Source organism: Musca domestica, unplaced genomic scaffold, assembly GCF_030504385.1.
Source record: "Musca domestica strain aabys unplaced genomic scaffold, Musca_domestica.polishedcontigs.V.1.1 89, whole genome shotgun sequence".
In the NCBI taxonomy this organism is placed as follows: domain Eukaryota; kingdom Metazoa; phylum Arthropoda; class Insecta; order Diptera; family Muscidae; genus Musca; species Musca domestica.
Genome location: NW_026712430.1, coordinates 937,007 through 953,610, shown reverse-complemented (window position 1 = coordinate 953,610; position 16,604 = coordinate 937,007). Strand labels below are relative to the sequence as shown.

The window sequence follows — 16,604 nt, the reverse complement described above, 5'->3', positions numbered from 1 at the left end:
ATATTCGTTCTCCATCCCTCTTCGTGGGGAATGTCTCCAACGGAAATGCCACTTATGGTCCCAACCCATATAAAAGCTCGAACAAGATTTCAAAGAAAGCTCTTTCATCAAGTCCTTCAAACAAGTGCAATAACAAATGCACATATGTGCTATGAATCACAAACGACCAAACAACAAATCTGCAATGTAAATTGTAATGGAAATGAACATATGTACACACTCACTCACCTCACCACCTGTGCACTAAAAATCCACACTCAAAGGTAAAAGAGCAAACAACTGAAATGTTTATAGAAGTCTAGTTTACAAGTCATTCAAGTATTTCCGGCGAAAAAAAAGAAAAGAAAGAAGGAATAAAATTGTAGCAAACATTAACAACCAATAAAACTCGATATAGACGACTCTCATATACACGCGCACCTTTCTTATTCTACATCCAACACTTATCCACAAACTCACTCACTTTCTTACTCACTCTTGTAATAGGCATGCATGCATGCAGACAGAATGTTTTTGCAATTTTGATTTCTTTATTTACCACCGAGCCAGCCCCCTGCCTACCTTGCATCTCTCTAGCTTAAGTATTTAAGTAATTCCATATTACATATGCATGTAACACACCACCCCCACGTTTGTTGTTTTTTTTTTTTTATCAGATTGTCTGTTATGTGGTTTAGGGTAGGTCCTATATTGCAGAAATTGCATAATACCACAATGTTTTCCAAAAAAAAAAAAAAACACAATAAACGGCAACCCCCAACAATTATTCCATCAATTGTTATTCTATTATTCATTTACCGGTCTTAATTGCCAGCCAACAGTGTTGCCAACTATACGACACAAACTGAAGTATTTACAACGGAATGTTGTTGTTGCTCCAAAGGGAAGAAATATTGGAAAAGAGAGAAAAAAATAAATGTAAATACGTACATAGTAAAACAATTCGACAAGATTTTAGTGAATTTATTTATTTTTCGTAAAGAAAGAAAATTAAATTAGATGCACATGGTAAAGGGTTCTAGTTTCAGAGTCGCTTAGCTCGTTTTGAAATAAAAGAAAACACGCCAAATGCAACCTACAATAATTATTTCATCAATTCTTTTTCTCATTTACCGGTCGTAATTGTCATTCAGCGGTGTTGCCAACACGATAAGATATAAAAATAAGATTAAAATGTTAGAAAAGGAAGAAAATACAAAATTAATATATGCACAAATATAAAAAGTAGACAAGGAAAAGAGATACTTGTGATTTTATTTATTTTTCATAAGAGAACAAAATGCATATCGTTCTCTTTTGAACTTGCAAGAAAATTTCCAGTACCAGCAATTTTTTTTTATTTTCTACATTTTCTCTCTCTTTCTTCTTATTTTGTAGAGGCTACATTTTAGCTTATTTTGCAATTGAGTCGCATTGCCAATTTTTGCTTTACACCATATTTTCCTCATTTATATGACGTATAATCAAAGACATTAACATTCTAAATAAGGCATTTAATACAAATTAATACGTTGTTTTATAAAATAAGGCCTATGGTATTTACATTAAAATATATTTTGGCTTTTCTATAACAACAAAATGCTATTTCATGGACATATTCATTTTTTGAGCTCGTCAATCAGTTCCTTAGTGCTCAGCATGTTTTGACACTTTTTTCGAATTAGTAACATTTAAAGTGTCAGATTTGAAACATCAGTCTGTCAACTACCAATCTTCTTTGACAATACTCTATTGGTGACGTGTAAACAGTATTACATTTGAAAATAATTTAATATAAATTACGAAGTCGTAAGAATAACGACAACTAACTTCGAACAATAGGCTTAAAGTCGGCTTACAAGTATTGAAAAATAAAAAAATATTATATCTCATATGGTCATTCCCACTTTTCAAAATATTTTAATAATATAATAACAATAACCTCTCAAACTCTTACTCTCACTGGAAAAATACCATAACATTTTAATAAACAAACAAAAAAAAAACATATTTTCATATAAACCCGTTTAAATGTGTATTTTTTTATTGTTTCGCTGTATACATACATAGATAAAATTCCGTTAGAGCCTGGCTGCTACCCTCTAGCAGGTATATTGTAATGTGCATGCACATACATAAGTATGTGTAGGTGCATAACAATATAACCCTCACCCACCATGTCTGCTGTTGTCTATGGTCATCAACTCAAACCTTGAAAGCTATGTTGCAAGTGAATATGTTGTTGCCATAGCGTAACATAATAAATCACCCACCATTACCATCATCGGCATAAAAACTACTACCCCTAGTGATATGAGGGCATACATCATCAACATCATCGTCATAAGACCAACCGACCACATGAGAGTCATGATAACGAAACATTAACCAATTCAGTTACCCCGCCAGACATACAATCACCAACCAACCCCCCATTTTCATCCATTATCTACTACCGGTCTCTCAACACAATTTACACATTGTCTGTGCTGTTCTTATCCCAGAGTAAAAAAAACGTATATAAAACAAATACATATGGGAGCTTACTGTTGTCGGTTGGAGGTGTAGGTATTTATGTTGAACAAAAAAAACCGGCTTGCTCCCTCTCTTTCTTTCTCTCCCTCTCTTTCATTGTTGGCATTGTTATTCAACCACATCGCTTAACTTGCCCTATTTGATCGAAATAGAAGATTAGACCGGCTGTGGTAGTAGTTTAACATGGAATTTATTGAGGTAGTTTTCAAATAGACCTTTACCCTCTATTTGTATTGCCCTGTGTTTTGTCTGTGCATAATTAAACAGTTAAAACAAGAACTTCATAATGTTCGTTGAATATGATAATTAGATACTCCATGTATTTTTAATATCAGTTAGATTATGTTTTTTATTATTTGTTTGCAATATTTATTTCAAAGATATTTCCACAATTTTTGCTTTATTTTAAAATAATGCTTTTCATTAGTACGATTTTTGTTTTACATTTCAATTATAATTTGATATGTGGCCTGGCATCTTTATCATTGTTAACATTTGAACAGTTATGCTATGGGAAAATAAATTAAACTCTCTTTGAAGTTTGCGGACATTCTGTCCCCACATTTCTTATGTGTGCTCTTTCAACAACAATTCGTTTGGAGTTAACAAGTGATCTCTTACTGGTCTGCTCTCTGTGGTAAATTTACAAAGGAAGTGAAATGAGATTGTGCAATAAGAAATGTTATATAAAATGGCGCCCTTACCTTAATAAGTGTTGCCAACCTTTTGAAACGTACGAAATGTAGCGTGGAAGCTGATTTATTAAGATATAATGATATTAAACGTGTACGACATTCCAATAATTTATACAAATTATTGTCAAATGTTGTTAGATAACCCAAATTTTTATTCTCAGTACAAGTTACAAGCAACTGTTACTGCAAAAGTCATCGTACAAACATATCATTTCGTAGAAAATATTTTTTTTTTATAAATTACCAATGCTATGAAAACTTTACAATTGTATTGTAAGGATTTTTTATTCCAACTGTACAAAAGGCAACAACACAATTAATATTTTCTTGTTTAAAAAAGTCTTGTTTATTTCCATTCTTGAGTAAACGACCATTTATATAAACGTTAATGTTGTTTGGCACAAGATTTGCGTGTCATTCGAACACTCGGCACAATTGACAAGAGAAATAATTGAAGTTAAAGTATTTCTTCTTTGTATGGAAGGAAAGAACAAGGGACTATGTAATCGACAGTATCTGATGGTACCAAAGATAGCTACCCTCAAGGGGAAATATTCTCTGGTTATTCTTTTTTGTATAAAATAAAAATAGATGGGCATGCTAAAGCATGCCAAAAGCTTTAGCGTTGCCATTATTTTGTATGCCTATTTATTACTATATCTCCAAACCATACCCCTGGTGTTTCTTTCTATATTTTTCTTCTCGGAGGTTAGTAAACTTGTTATGGCACCCCATTAACTACTGCTGCCATGACATTTTTGCATTCTGCCCTATCCCATTATAGTTTTTTTACACACCATAGTCATGTTGCAGTAGTCATAAATTTTATGTCGGTTTATATAAAAGTTTATACGTATGACTGGTTGTTTGGCCAACTGGCTTGGTCTCCAGCCAAATAGTTTTGAACGGAACTATGCATAAATTAGTTTTTCGTTTACACTGCCATTGATATTGTTCCAAAATATTTTTGTTGTTGTTGTTTTGCACTTCTAGAAGTTTCACAAAGCTATACATATGTACACAGCGCTCTTTTTATAAAAATATACTTTCCAGAATAAAGCTTGAAATATACACATATTGACACTTTTATCCAAATTTAATGTCAAACACATTTTTTTGGAACATTGGTGGTTTACATGAACTGCTTAATATAATTTTTCTATTGGGCAAAAATTATTCTTTGTAATTCAATTTAATTTTTTTTTTTTCAATATTTTATGTTTATTCGGACCGAGAAGCAACTATTTTTTGTTCGAAAAGTGTTTATACAGCCTGATTTGAAACGTGGCCTAATAACTTTATATTATATTAACTATCGTTTCCAATGCTCCAATAACGCAACCAACTAACTTATTTAGCCATAAACATAATTGCCAACTTATTTAGCCATAAATATAATTTTCTGCGTTTTTGTATATGATAACATAAAAAATCAGTTTAATCCATCAGTTTTTATTTCGTTGTGTATCAATGTGTGTTTTTTTAATGCTTTATGTTTATTCGGACTATGTTTTGTTCTAAAAGATTTTTTTACAGCCCGATTTGATATGTGGCCCGACACCGTTTTGTTTTTATTAATCTTAGCAATGCATGACAAACAATGTTAGAGTTGCCAACTTAAAAAATCGTCAATGTAATTTCCTGCATTTCATTCTTTTTATATGATAACACGTACAAATAGGTTTTAACAAAATGTTTAAACCAGAAAGGGCGAAAATTTTTATCAAAGCCGTATAATAATCCTTCAAATCAGCATATCCGACAGCAGAAACCGTCTTATAGTAAAAATTAGCAAAATGCTAAACCTGTAAATTCTTGTGATTTCTGGAGAGCAGGAATTTTCTTGATTTCGGAAACATCTATACGAGAGTAGGAATTTTCTTGATTTCGGAAACATAAATATGTTTAAAAATGTTCATAAACATACAGATCTACACATACGCTTATTTAATTTCTGGTCAATTCGATTACGTCAAAACCCATACACTGAACAAACAGCTGATTGCTTTTATTTATTGTTATTATTTTTGTTCCTAATACCTGATAACCCCAAAACTAATCTTGTTTTTATATTGATTAACAAATTAATAATAGCAATCTAACCAGGTGATGTGACAAGTTGCTAATTTCTATCTTATTCGCATCAAATGAAAACGAGTCTTCTCTAACGGTACATCAACAATAAATTAACACAACAACAATTAGAGAGGGAAGAAGAGACAGAGAGAGAAAATAAAAAGACTAAATGGGTCAGTATAACACAATTTTCTAAAAAAAACAATGAATGTTTGTGATTTTTTTTAAACATGTTTGAGGTGAGATAACAGTTTGCTAGCACACATGTGTGTGGCAAATCTTCCGCCCGCCCCTCAACCTCACTTTTCTTAAATTCTATATGGAAAATAAAGAATTGTTGGTTTTATTTATTATTCATACATACCTTTTATGAATTGATCTATAATTGTTGTGAATGTGCTCAAATGTACAAACATACGAGTATGTGTGTTTGTATGAGTACGCAAGACCGAGAGAGATTAAGATAAAGACCAGCATGTGTTTCATATTGTTTGCATTTGTTGCTAATGATTTCATATTTAATTCAATCATACTTCATTGTTAGTCATATTGTCAATCAGTTAGCGAGCGAGTGAGTGAGTGAGTTGGGGCTTTGGTCATGCAACCATGCCAATTTCTGTTTTTTTTTCTTAATGTCAAATCGGTAGCGATTTTGGCGGCACCCTGTTATTTTTGTGTTTGTATAATTTTTGCCAATATTTTTATTTGGCAAATTCTAAAATGACAAACAAGCCAACATAGCTAGATATTGCATAATACAAACAAAAGAATTTTTTTGTTGAAAAAAAAAAAAACAATTTATTTCTTTTGACACTTTGAGTATGCATATATAATTATGCTGCATATACCAGTTATTATGTACAAATGTTCTGGGATGCAAAATTCGTGTAGAACTAGAAAGATTTTTTTTTTCCTAAACAATTATCTTTTCTAATTATTCCGTTTTGGATTGAGCGTGTGACCTGGAACCTTTAAAAGTATTTCTTTTAACTTTAGTCCAATTGGCAACTCCACAACATTGAGGACAGGTAGTTTAATGACATGATTTTCACAAGTTGAGTTATAGTTCTAAAAAAAAAACTAAATTGATAGCTACAAAACTAAAATGGTGGATATAAACAGCGCTACAATAAGAAATTTCAGTGAGAAAAATATTTATCTAAGTGCCTTTATGATTAGCGGCAAACATATGTTGGAAACGCAAATGTCATGGCTTTGTTTGACTTCAAACCCTTTTCTGTACTTAAAACGTCACATATCATTAATAAAACAGATGTTTTATGTCTAAAAGCCCAACAATTTAGCACTTTAGACTTTTTTCTTTGGTTTTGTGACTTTCTTGTTTTTAATAGCGATTAACGATATGTAATAATGCTTCCTCTGTAGTTAATTTAAATAAGAACGATAAAATCTTCTATACAGTGGAATTAAATTTAACTTCATCATTATTCAATTATAAGTGTCAAAACATTTTGTCAAAGCAAATAGTATTTTAGCCTAACTGAAACAAACCTTTTCCTGTCAATTAATAAAAAAAGAGTCATGATTTGCATTAAAATAAACTGCAATTTATATTGTTTTGTAATCAGCTGTTTCTTCTTTGGGACTGCTGTAGACTATCCCATTTTTAAAGTGTGGGCGCACTTGAAAAGTATTATTTTAATAATTAACCCTTCATATATAATAGTGTTCGCTCCAAGAATAAGTTCAAAAAAGTCTCATAAAATTATACTAAATCAATTATTTTACTTGTCAAACGATTATTCATCAATAAACAATCAAAATGTATCTCTCAGACTTTTCTTATTTGTTGTTAGTGGATGCTCTCGAAATTTCAATTTATAATTTTTATATGTATTTGTTTTCTTTTATTTTCTTTAGAAAATATTTTTGTTACTGCTGTTTTGCCTGCCTTTCGTTATCGCTCTCGCTATATTATAAATGTATACAGATATATATGTACACATGTGTGTTTGTCTTCTTTTTTTTTGAATGTATTTTTTTATTTGTTTGACATTGAAAATTTTGTGTATTGTTGTCATGACGTGTCTGTGCGAGAGTGAATAAAACGCGCGCGAGAATACTAAAATAAATTGTTGGGAAAAAATGAAATAAATTAAGAACAACAACAGAAAACATTTAGATAACTTTATGAGGTAGTATTAAAAATATATGCATTGTGCATTTAAAATAATTATAAAATTTCAAAAGAGAAATAAATGGGATTTTCTAAAAGTTTTTTGTAAGCCTTATACTTATATGGCTACTATTTTACCACGTTGATATTATATTTAAACTTTATATTATTATAAAACAAACAACACCGAAATTACTTCTTGTCAAACGCATTTTACAAACATATGTGTGGCCGTACAGCTTTATTATATAAGGATTACTAAGTTGGCAACGCCATGGTAGCATTCCTCAGTGCAACAACATTTTTAAAGCAAAATGTCATTTATAGCTTTGTCCTACATTTGAGTAATAAGAAAACTATAAATCATGTAAATTTTCATCAGAAAATATTTAAAGATACATTATGTTATTATAAAAATGTATTATATTAAATTAGACATTGTAAAATTAATGTATTTTCTCAACAATTAGATTACTATTATACTATAGAATCAATGCTCCTTATGTGAATTGCACTCTCTACAAACCAATCGACCCACTGACATCAACACTCAGTTAACACATTAAAACAAACAACAACAATTGTATAAAAAAAGAAACTATTAAAATGTATTCAGCATTTGTTATGACGTCATTTTATGTTTGATAATGGCCAATCTATTGACACATACCAACCAAACGGCCGATTGTCTTCGGCTGTCTAGTGTTTTCTCTTGTCAATCACCAAACTCTTATTAGAATAATAACGGTGAGGAGGGAGACGTAATGCTACACACCCACCGCCATGTATTATAAGTTAGGCAGTTTTTTTTTTTTGTATCTATTTTGTTTATGTTTATTTTCTTATAGTTTGTTTTGTTTGCAAATTTCGCCGGTTTTGTTTTTTTGTTTTTTTTTTTCTATTATAGGCCTATTATTATGTATTTTTGGCTTAGCTCGTTTGTCTAATGAGTTGGGGTATTTGAACTTATGCTCTTTGAGATAACAGGGCAACACACAAATGATTGAAATTAGGAATAACAACAAAAAGACAGGGTTATATTAATTCGGTAATATAATTGTAACATAGACTGATTGAATGAAATATTTTGGAAAACAATTATTATTTATTGGTAATACTGGTGAAAACCTTAAGACGCCTCTCTTACGTATTTATGTGGTTATTGTTGAAGAATATTCTTATCTTTTTATAACATTTACAATGTCTGATGCCTACTTGTCTGCGGTTGTGGTTAATTACCATTAAAAGAGCACTTGAGGATTGGTATTATGAAATAATGTTAAATGATAAAAATGATGTTTAAAGGCATTTTCCTAATCAAAAGATGTTACAGACGGCATCTTCTTGTATTTTGTTGCAGCATGTGTTAACTCAATAGGAAAATGATGCTGAAGCCAACAGCAGCGAGGCGAGTTCATTGTACTCATGCATTTTGCAAATGGCAGACATTTGGTGATTTGCCGATTTTTGTTTGATGTTCGTGTTTTCGTTTCAACACAATTGTAGTAGATTTTTATTTTTGCAAAAACGCAGAGTTCGCCTAATCGGTGGTCGGCCATTCACTTCGTAATTTGCCTCACACTCTGGGGTGACCATGCCCGCCGTCCTGTGCCTGGTAGTGATGAAGTGGGGGGGGGTTTGCTTTGGTTTTCTGCTTTGCATGTGTGTGTGCATATGTTAATGATCGTGGTAATATAACAATTTTAGCTGAAAAATTTCTTTGTTTTGTTGTTGTTTTTATATGTACTCTCAACGTGCAATTTTTAACGTTCAACGAACTTTCAAGGTGATATTTGTGAGTTAAGTATTTTCTGTTTTGTTGTTTTAATGATTTGCAATGCTTCATGTGTTTACAAAACAAATTTTGATTGACAAATTACAATTTTTTAGAAGTCGGCCATATGCAGTCTGAAATTTCCATTAAGCATCGTGCAAAATCGAGGCAATGGCAACAGGAAACCGATATTAAATGAACTCATTTTGCTCGGGTCATTGAGGTTACATATTATAAATTCAAAATAACTTAGCATGTAACAAGAGGAGATTATCAGGTTTTTTTTGTTAGCTCTATCCTATCTACAATTGGTCAGTGACAATATTTAATGTCAATATAAGTTATACGCATTTATTTTTTTAATAAAAAAATAAATAAATATATAAATAAAAATTTAAATTTTGACGTTATTTTCTTCTTTTTGTAGAAATGGCGGAAGGCAATGGCGAACTGGTAGAAGATATTAATCAAAAATCAGAAGATCGTGGTGATGGTGAAAGAACACAGGATTACCCAAAACTGTTGGAATATGGCTTAGATAAAAAAGTAAGTGAAGTATCTGAATAGTAAAACGATTTTAATCATTTACTCCTTTTTGAAGACTCTGAGCTTGTTTCTGTATGTCCATGCGAAAGAAACACCATTCCAATAAGTTCCACAAACACATGAGAATGGTGTTTTTCTTGCGCATTCACTTTCGTATCGACACACGGAAACAGGGCCTCGATTTTTCTTTCCAGAAACTAGCTCTGTCCGATTTCTGAATAATTTAAGAAAGTTTTTAATCAAGTAAAAAGACAGAAGTGCCATACTTAATATACTTTTAATTAATCTATTTTTTAAATATCCCTTCAACTTTCTTCTAGGTTGCCGGTAAACTTGATGATATTTATAAAACAGGTAAACTCGCCCATGTAGAATTAGATGAACGCGCACTGGATGCGCTCAAAGAGTTTCCGGTTGATGGTGCCTTGAATGTATTAAGTCAGTTCCTTGAATCAAATTTGGAACATGTATCGAATAAATCTGCCTATTTATGTGGGGTTATGAAAACCTATCGACAAAAAAGTCGAGCCAGTCAACAGGGTGTACCGACACCAGCCACAACAGTGCAAGTTAAAGGACCAGATGAGGAAAAAATCAAAAAAATCTTAGAACGTACCGGTTATACTTTAGATGTAACCACGGGTAAGTAGAAAACAGTGTTATGGTACACTCTAGCGAACATATTTTATTACTGTCGTACTATACTTAATATTTTCAAAAAATACAAGTTTGGTTCTCAGAAAGACTTGATACTGCCTTTTAATAAACTCAACTCAAAACAAAAAGAGTTATAATCGGAACCAATGAAGTTAGAAAAAAGAGATTTACGAAGGAGCTGGATCCATTTCTAGTTGTTTCTTTTGCTAAATAAATTCATCTGCAACATCACAAATTTGAATAAATAACTCTACCTTAAGTAGAGTATATATTATCGATAATGAAATTTTGCGATAATTAATTACGTCATACACTTAACTTTTTATGAATGTTGGGTAGTCGACTGATGTTTCAAATGCGTACTTAATAAGTGGACATGTTTTCTAGTGTAGCCTATAATCACCAACAATTCTCCTTTTTTGTATAGGCCAGCGCAAATATGGTGGACCACCACCCAATTGGGATGGTCCAGTACCAGGTAACGGTTGCGAGGTATTTTGTGGGAAAATACCAAAAGATATGTTTGAAGATGAACTCATACCCCTGTTCGAAAACTGTGGCACCATCTGGGATCTACGATTAATGATGGACCCCATGACCGGTACAAATCGTGGCTATGCATTTGTAACATTCACCACAAGAGAAGCTGCATCGAATGCCGTTAAACAGGTATTTATATCAATTACTTTAATTCAGAACCTTATAACTCTCGATCTCTGTCACTACGTTCCTCCTTCTTCCTACATATATGTATAAATCTTTGCCACGTTCCTATAACTGTAACTATTTGTTTTTTTTTGCTACAATTGTAAAATGCATTGTCAATAAGAAGTTCAGTAAATTATTTATTATAATAATTGATATTTTAGGTTTCATTTTTTAAACAATTCTACATATTTGGCTTGTTTAGGCATACAAATATTGGTTATTTCTATAGAAAAAAATAAAATAATGTAATATTTAATTGTATTTAAAATAGTATTTTAGGTATCTAACTCTATACGATCTTCAATTGGAATACAAACTATTTTTCTTTTTGTTTTACTACAAGCTTCTTATATGCTTACATGTTACATGAAATTTTGTATACTTTATTTAGCTTATTTTTATTATAACAAGAAGCAAACTTTTAGTTTGAAAAGAATCCATGCAATGGCTTGATTATGAATGGTAATGGAAGCTCCATAATGAATGATGTATTCCTATTATTCATAACTGAGCCATTAAACATTTAATAGTTGTTGATATTCTACATTTTTTTGGCTTGATGCAAGTTGCATGAGATTTTTTCTCCCAAGTTATATAGATCAAAAAAAAAAAAAAAGAAAAGTTTTATGAAACTAAATCTATGTTTGAAATATTTAAAACAATGAACAATTTTTTTGCGGTTTGAAAAGAAGTCTCTCTCGAAAAAAAATACCCAAAATTCCAAAAACCAAAACAACTCTAATTCCTTTTGATAGTCAAAAAATTACACAAAACCTTTCCTCTTGCATTTTTAATTTTTACTACTTAGTTTAAACCCCTCCCTTTTTTGTATTGTATCGTATCCCGTAATTTACATGGTATGTGATAAATTAGAGAAACAATTAAATTTAAAGGTTCACTTTAATTCATCACATACTACATTCAGAATAGTATCCTATTTAAGACTGTATATTCCCCTTAATTTATAAGATATACATATTTTTTTCTACTACTTGCACAATTATTCTTGTAACAAGGATCATTGAAAACGACGATGACGACGAACAATGATATTTTTTTTTGTTCACTTCCAAGTCCTTGTTATTTCTTCGTACATTTGGGCACAATTTTAGGTTATTTATACAGAATGCCAGTAGCAGAATTTTACATTACAAATCAAATGGGCTACCAACAACTACAATAAAATTCTAAATTTATTTTTATCATGGCGCAAGGAAAATTTATTATGTAATAAACTCTACATTTTTTCTCGCTCCTCTTTGCATTCATTCCACCTCCACCATAGCATTTCGTCGCATTTAAACTGTTTTCAAAAGTCACATGGATGTTCGAAAAAAAAAACGTTTTTTTTTTTTCTTTATTATTGAAAACTTTTGTAGTAGCTGAGTTTACCTAACATTTCCATCTCACTCACCTCCATTTTTCTCCAGCGTTCATATTTCAGTCTTCTCTTTGTTTGATTTGAAAACAGATAACAAAAATGCATATTTTTCCTTAATCTGTTTGTCATCGTGTCATTGCCTCCTATTCATGTAGTTAAAGACAGTTTTTGTCTACATTTTCAGCTGTTAGTTTAATTTGTCTGGTTTTATTTTACTATAAGCGTTTTGATGAAACAAAAAACGAGCATGCCCTCCCCTATAAAATCTAACCAAATTTCTTTAATTTTCCATTTTCTTCCATTTTCCTATCACCACTTCGTTTAATCATATGTTTAAGTTAGTTTACACGTGTTAACATTGCATTTTTTTTATTAAAAAATTGTAAAAAAAAATATTTTGGAATCGCTGCAAAATTTTCGGAACATTAGAAATCTTCAAAATTCAAAATTGGTAAATACAAAAACAAAAAAGCACCATCCTTCCATTTTTATATCCTTTAACATTAATTTTATTTTATATTGTTTTGGTTATACATTTTTTCTTCTCTTAGCAAATATGTCAATTGTATAATCAGCTGATTTGTAAAATGATATATATTTTAAATTTGCAGTACAAATAACTTTTTTTTTTTTTGGAAATATTCATACCTATTGTACTAAGTTAAAAATATTAGATTACATATTGAAGTCATAACATTTCACACATTATTGGGAATTTATTATGACAGTCTATAGACAATTTTCAGTTTTCAGTTCAATTGTCCAGTTAGTTTGGGTTGAAGTAAGTGCTGATTTCTTAAATTAAATGCACAATTTGCTTCGTGATAACATGATATTAGAATAATGAATAACACTGCTTTATCAACAGACCGCTTTAATATGACAGCTATTTACAAATTAGTCAATGACGTAACGTAAGGCAGATCTTTTAAACTAACATGTTTCCCTCACACAAAATAGCAGCCTAACTTAAAGGAGAACAGTCTTTTGAAATATCTTTGAAAATATTTGTTATACCCTCCACCATAGGATGGAGGTATATTAATTCCGTTTGTAAAACCTTGAAATATACATTTTAAACTCCACAAAGTATATATATATTCTTGATTAGCATAAAATTCTATGCCTTCATAGCGATGTCCATCCGTCTGTCCATCTAGGGAAATTACTCTAGCTTCCGAATGAAGTGAAGTAGGTTGATAAAATTTTACTCAAATGTAAAATGCAGGACTTTTGGTATTGAAAGTGGGTTATGTAGGTCCACGTTTTAGTATAGCCCCGATATATTGGTACCTCCCGATATTCGGTATTTTTATGATTTCACGGGAAATGTTTCAAATTTGGTACTTGAAGTTCGTAGTGTGTAGGTCCACGTCTTCGTATAGCCCCCACCTAACGGTACCTCCCGATATTCGGCATTTTGATAATTTTAGCGACATTATTCACCGGAAGTGTTTCAAATTTGGTGTTTAAAGTTCGTAATGAATACTACAGCCTATGACAGAAAATTGTCGGTGCAGGTCCACGTCTTCGTATGGCATCAATCGAATCTTTTAGAATTGGATCTTCAATGTTACTCTCGATTCAATGAGGGGAATATATTGAATAAATGTAATCTGAAAAGATGAATTTTCTTAGGTTCTTGAAATAGAATTGACATATTTGCTTTATTATATTTGTAGTTAATTTATTTTTTTTTTAGTAATTTCCTGTATAATTTGTAAAATCATCTTTTTTTCATAATCTTACACATTTTCACTCTATTTTATTACATTTATTTTCATATTTAAAATTGATCTTCATTAATATTTTTTAATTTCCTCAATGTATTAATTACTTAAGTTTTTATTTTTTTTGTTACAACACAATTATATCCAACATCAAGAAATCCCATTATTATTATTGTTTTTCCCCACACTCTTTTTCTCTTTCCCCAAAATATGTAACTTTAGCTCGATAATCATGAAATAAAACCCGGCAAGTGTCTGAAAATTAATATAAGTGTGCCCAACCTGCGCCTGTTTGTAGGCAATATACCCAAATCAAAAGGCAAAGAGGAGATTTTAGAGGAATTTGGTAAATTAACAGGTAAATTTATGAATACAAAATTCTATAACTTCTTTTTTTCAAATTATTAAAATTAACAATTGTCATGGATTTTCATGTTATTTCGATAAGAATATCCATGATAATAATGATAATGGTAAGCGTTAAAATAATATTTATTGTACGCAAATTGGCATATAAAACAAAAATCCAATTGGCTATAATGTATTTGTAATTGGCTAACAAAAAACCAATTGGCTCTGGGCGGGTTCGTTTCTTCTGTAGTCTACGTTGAATTTTAGCCTAAAAGTATGCTGTGCTTTTTAAATTCAATTTAAGCTACTTCTACGTTGAAGCCATTTATAATGGTAATTTCTTTATTATAAGAAATCAATTATTATGAAGCTTTTTTATAATGGTAAATGCAAGTGTGGACATAGCCTCAAAATTGTGTGTCCTGGTGAGGATTGTGTAAACATAGGAGATGTCATGATGCACTGCAGTTTCTTTCCCTCTATTATTTCTAATGATTATAATTTTCAAATTAAGGAACAAACATATATAACAAAACAAATTCTATGTTGACGTCAAATGAAAGAAGGATATTCAGGAGAGACTGAAGAAAGTGTAAAATTATTCTTTTTGTGTACGACCTTTCAAATTACAATTTTTTTTGCCAATAAAATATTTTCAGTTATGCTTTATTATATGTGTACATAAACATTATAATTTATATATTACTTTCCTAATAAATTATTATACTTCACGCATAACATCAATATTATCATTTGCACCAAAACATTAATCCATTACTCCGAGACTATCTTTTCAAATTCTGCGTTCTACTTTATTTCATTGTATCTAAATAGAATGAGATAAGTGTAGGGCAATATTTTTCACATCGTCATTGTAATTTGGGCTACGTTTTTGTTAAAAAAAAAACAATAATTAATATTTAAGCGTAGCACAAATATTCCAGGAATCGGGTTGCCAACCCATTATTTTAACAAGAACATATCGTACAAAATAATTAGTTATCTGCCACTAAAAGTCTTTATATATACATTAACGATTTTTGGTGGCCAAAAAAATTACAGCCTATTTTCTAGGACCTGCCATTTTTAAAAAGTGGGGGCTAACCCGATTTGTAGTGATTTTTTGTCTGGGATTGCAATGATAAAGTATGTACAAAAATACTCCCAGTGCTTTATTCAACTTTCTTTGTATCCTTTAATATTAAAATTATTTATGCATTAAAAAAGAACATTTCGTTAACCTTTTTTAAACGGGACTGATAACCCATCTGTATTATGTTCTTATTATTGTTGATTCACTTTCAAAAATTACATTTTGTAAGCATATTTTACACATCATATTCATTCAATAATTGATGTTTAAACAAAATATAAAACTATTACATTTTTAAAATCTATTATTTAATAATTATTAAAGTTCTTAATTCCTACATGTTCCAAATTATTTCATTTGACCATTCACAATAAACCGATAAGCATAATAGTATTTCTACAAATCTCCAGTCATTAACTTTTGTATGAGAATTAAAATAAATATATATAACTTGTATTCTATTCTAAATCAAAATATCACGTACTGTACACAGTTTAGACTAAATCATACATAGTATGTTTTTTATTGCCTTACCTTATTAATAACTATATTTTTTTCTGGCAAATTGTATGGTGGAATGTATTAACGTTGTTTTTCTAAGAAAACATTGATCGTTTATAAATTCGTAATAATTCTCGTATACATTACTAAGTCTCTAGATGAAGTTAAGACTTAACAAAGAACTTGCTAAATAAACACAAATGTGAGGCAAACATTTTGACAGTTCGTTTAAAAAAAAAATAAAATAAAAAATTCTCATTTCAACCGACCGTGGAGGTTCGAAGGGTTCGTGCACTCTCCATAGTCCTTACCAGGGTGGGGATTCGATGGCATTGAAATACCAGCTACTGAAAAAAATTTTTTCCGGTTAGAAATACATTTTATACTATACTACTGTTCATTTAAAAATATACAGGGTGAGATAAAAAACTTCAACAAAGT

At 30.6% G+C, this 16,604-nt stretch overlaps 1 protein-coding gene across 23 annotated transcripts in view; it reads left to right on the top strand.

Annotated features, from left to right (window-relative positions):
• LOC101893240 (heterogeneous nuclear ribonucleoprotein R) overlaps positions 1-16,604 on the top strand; it is a 204,691-nt gene that overhangs the window by 153,151 nt on the left and 34,936 nt on the right. For 20 of the 23 annotated variants that reach the window (XM_059131468.1, XM_020034718.2, XM_020034717.2 and 17 more), the window contains 4 exons: positions 9,624-9,742; positions 10,063-10,384; positions 10,827-11,068; positions 14,441-14,576. In XM_059131468.1, coding sequence (XP_058987451.1) covers positions 9,624-9,742; positions 10,063-10,384; positions 10,827-11,068; positions 14,441-14,576 — 819 coding nt within the window. The remainder of the gene's footprint in view (positions 1-9,623; positions 9,743-10,062; positions 10,385-10,826; positions 11,069-14,440; positions 14,577-16,604) is intronic. The other 3 variants (XM_020034719.2, XM_020034716.2, XM_020034730.2) reach the window with 1 other exon arrangement.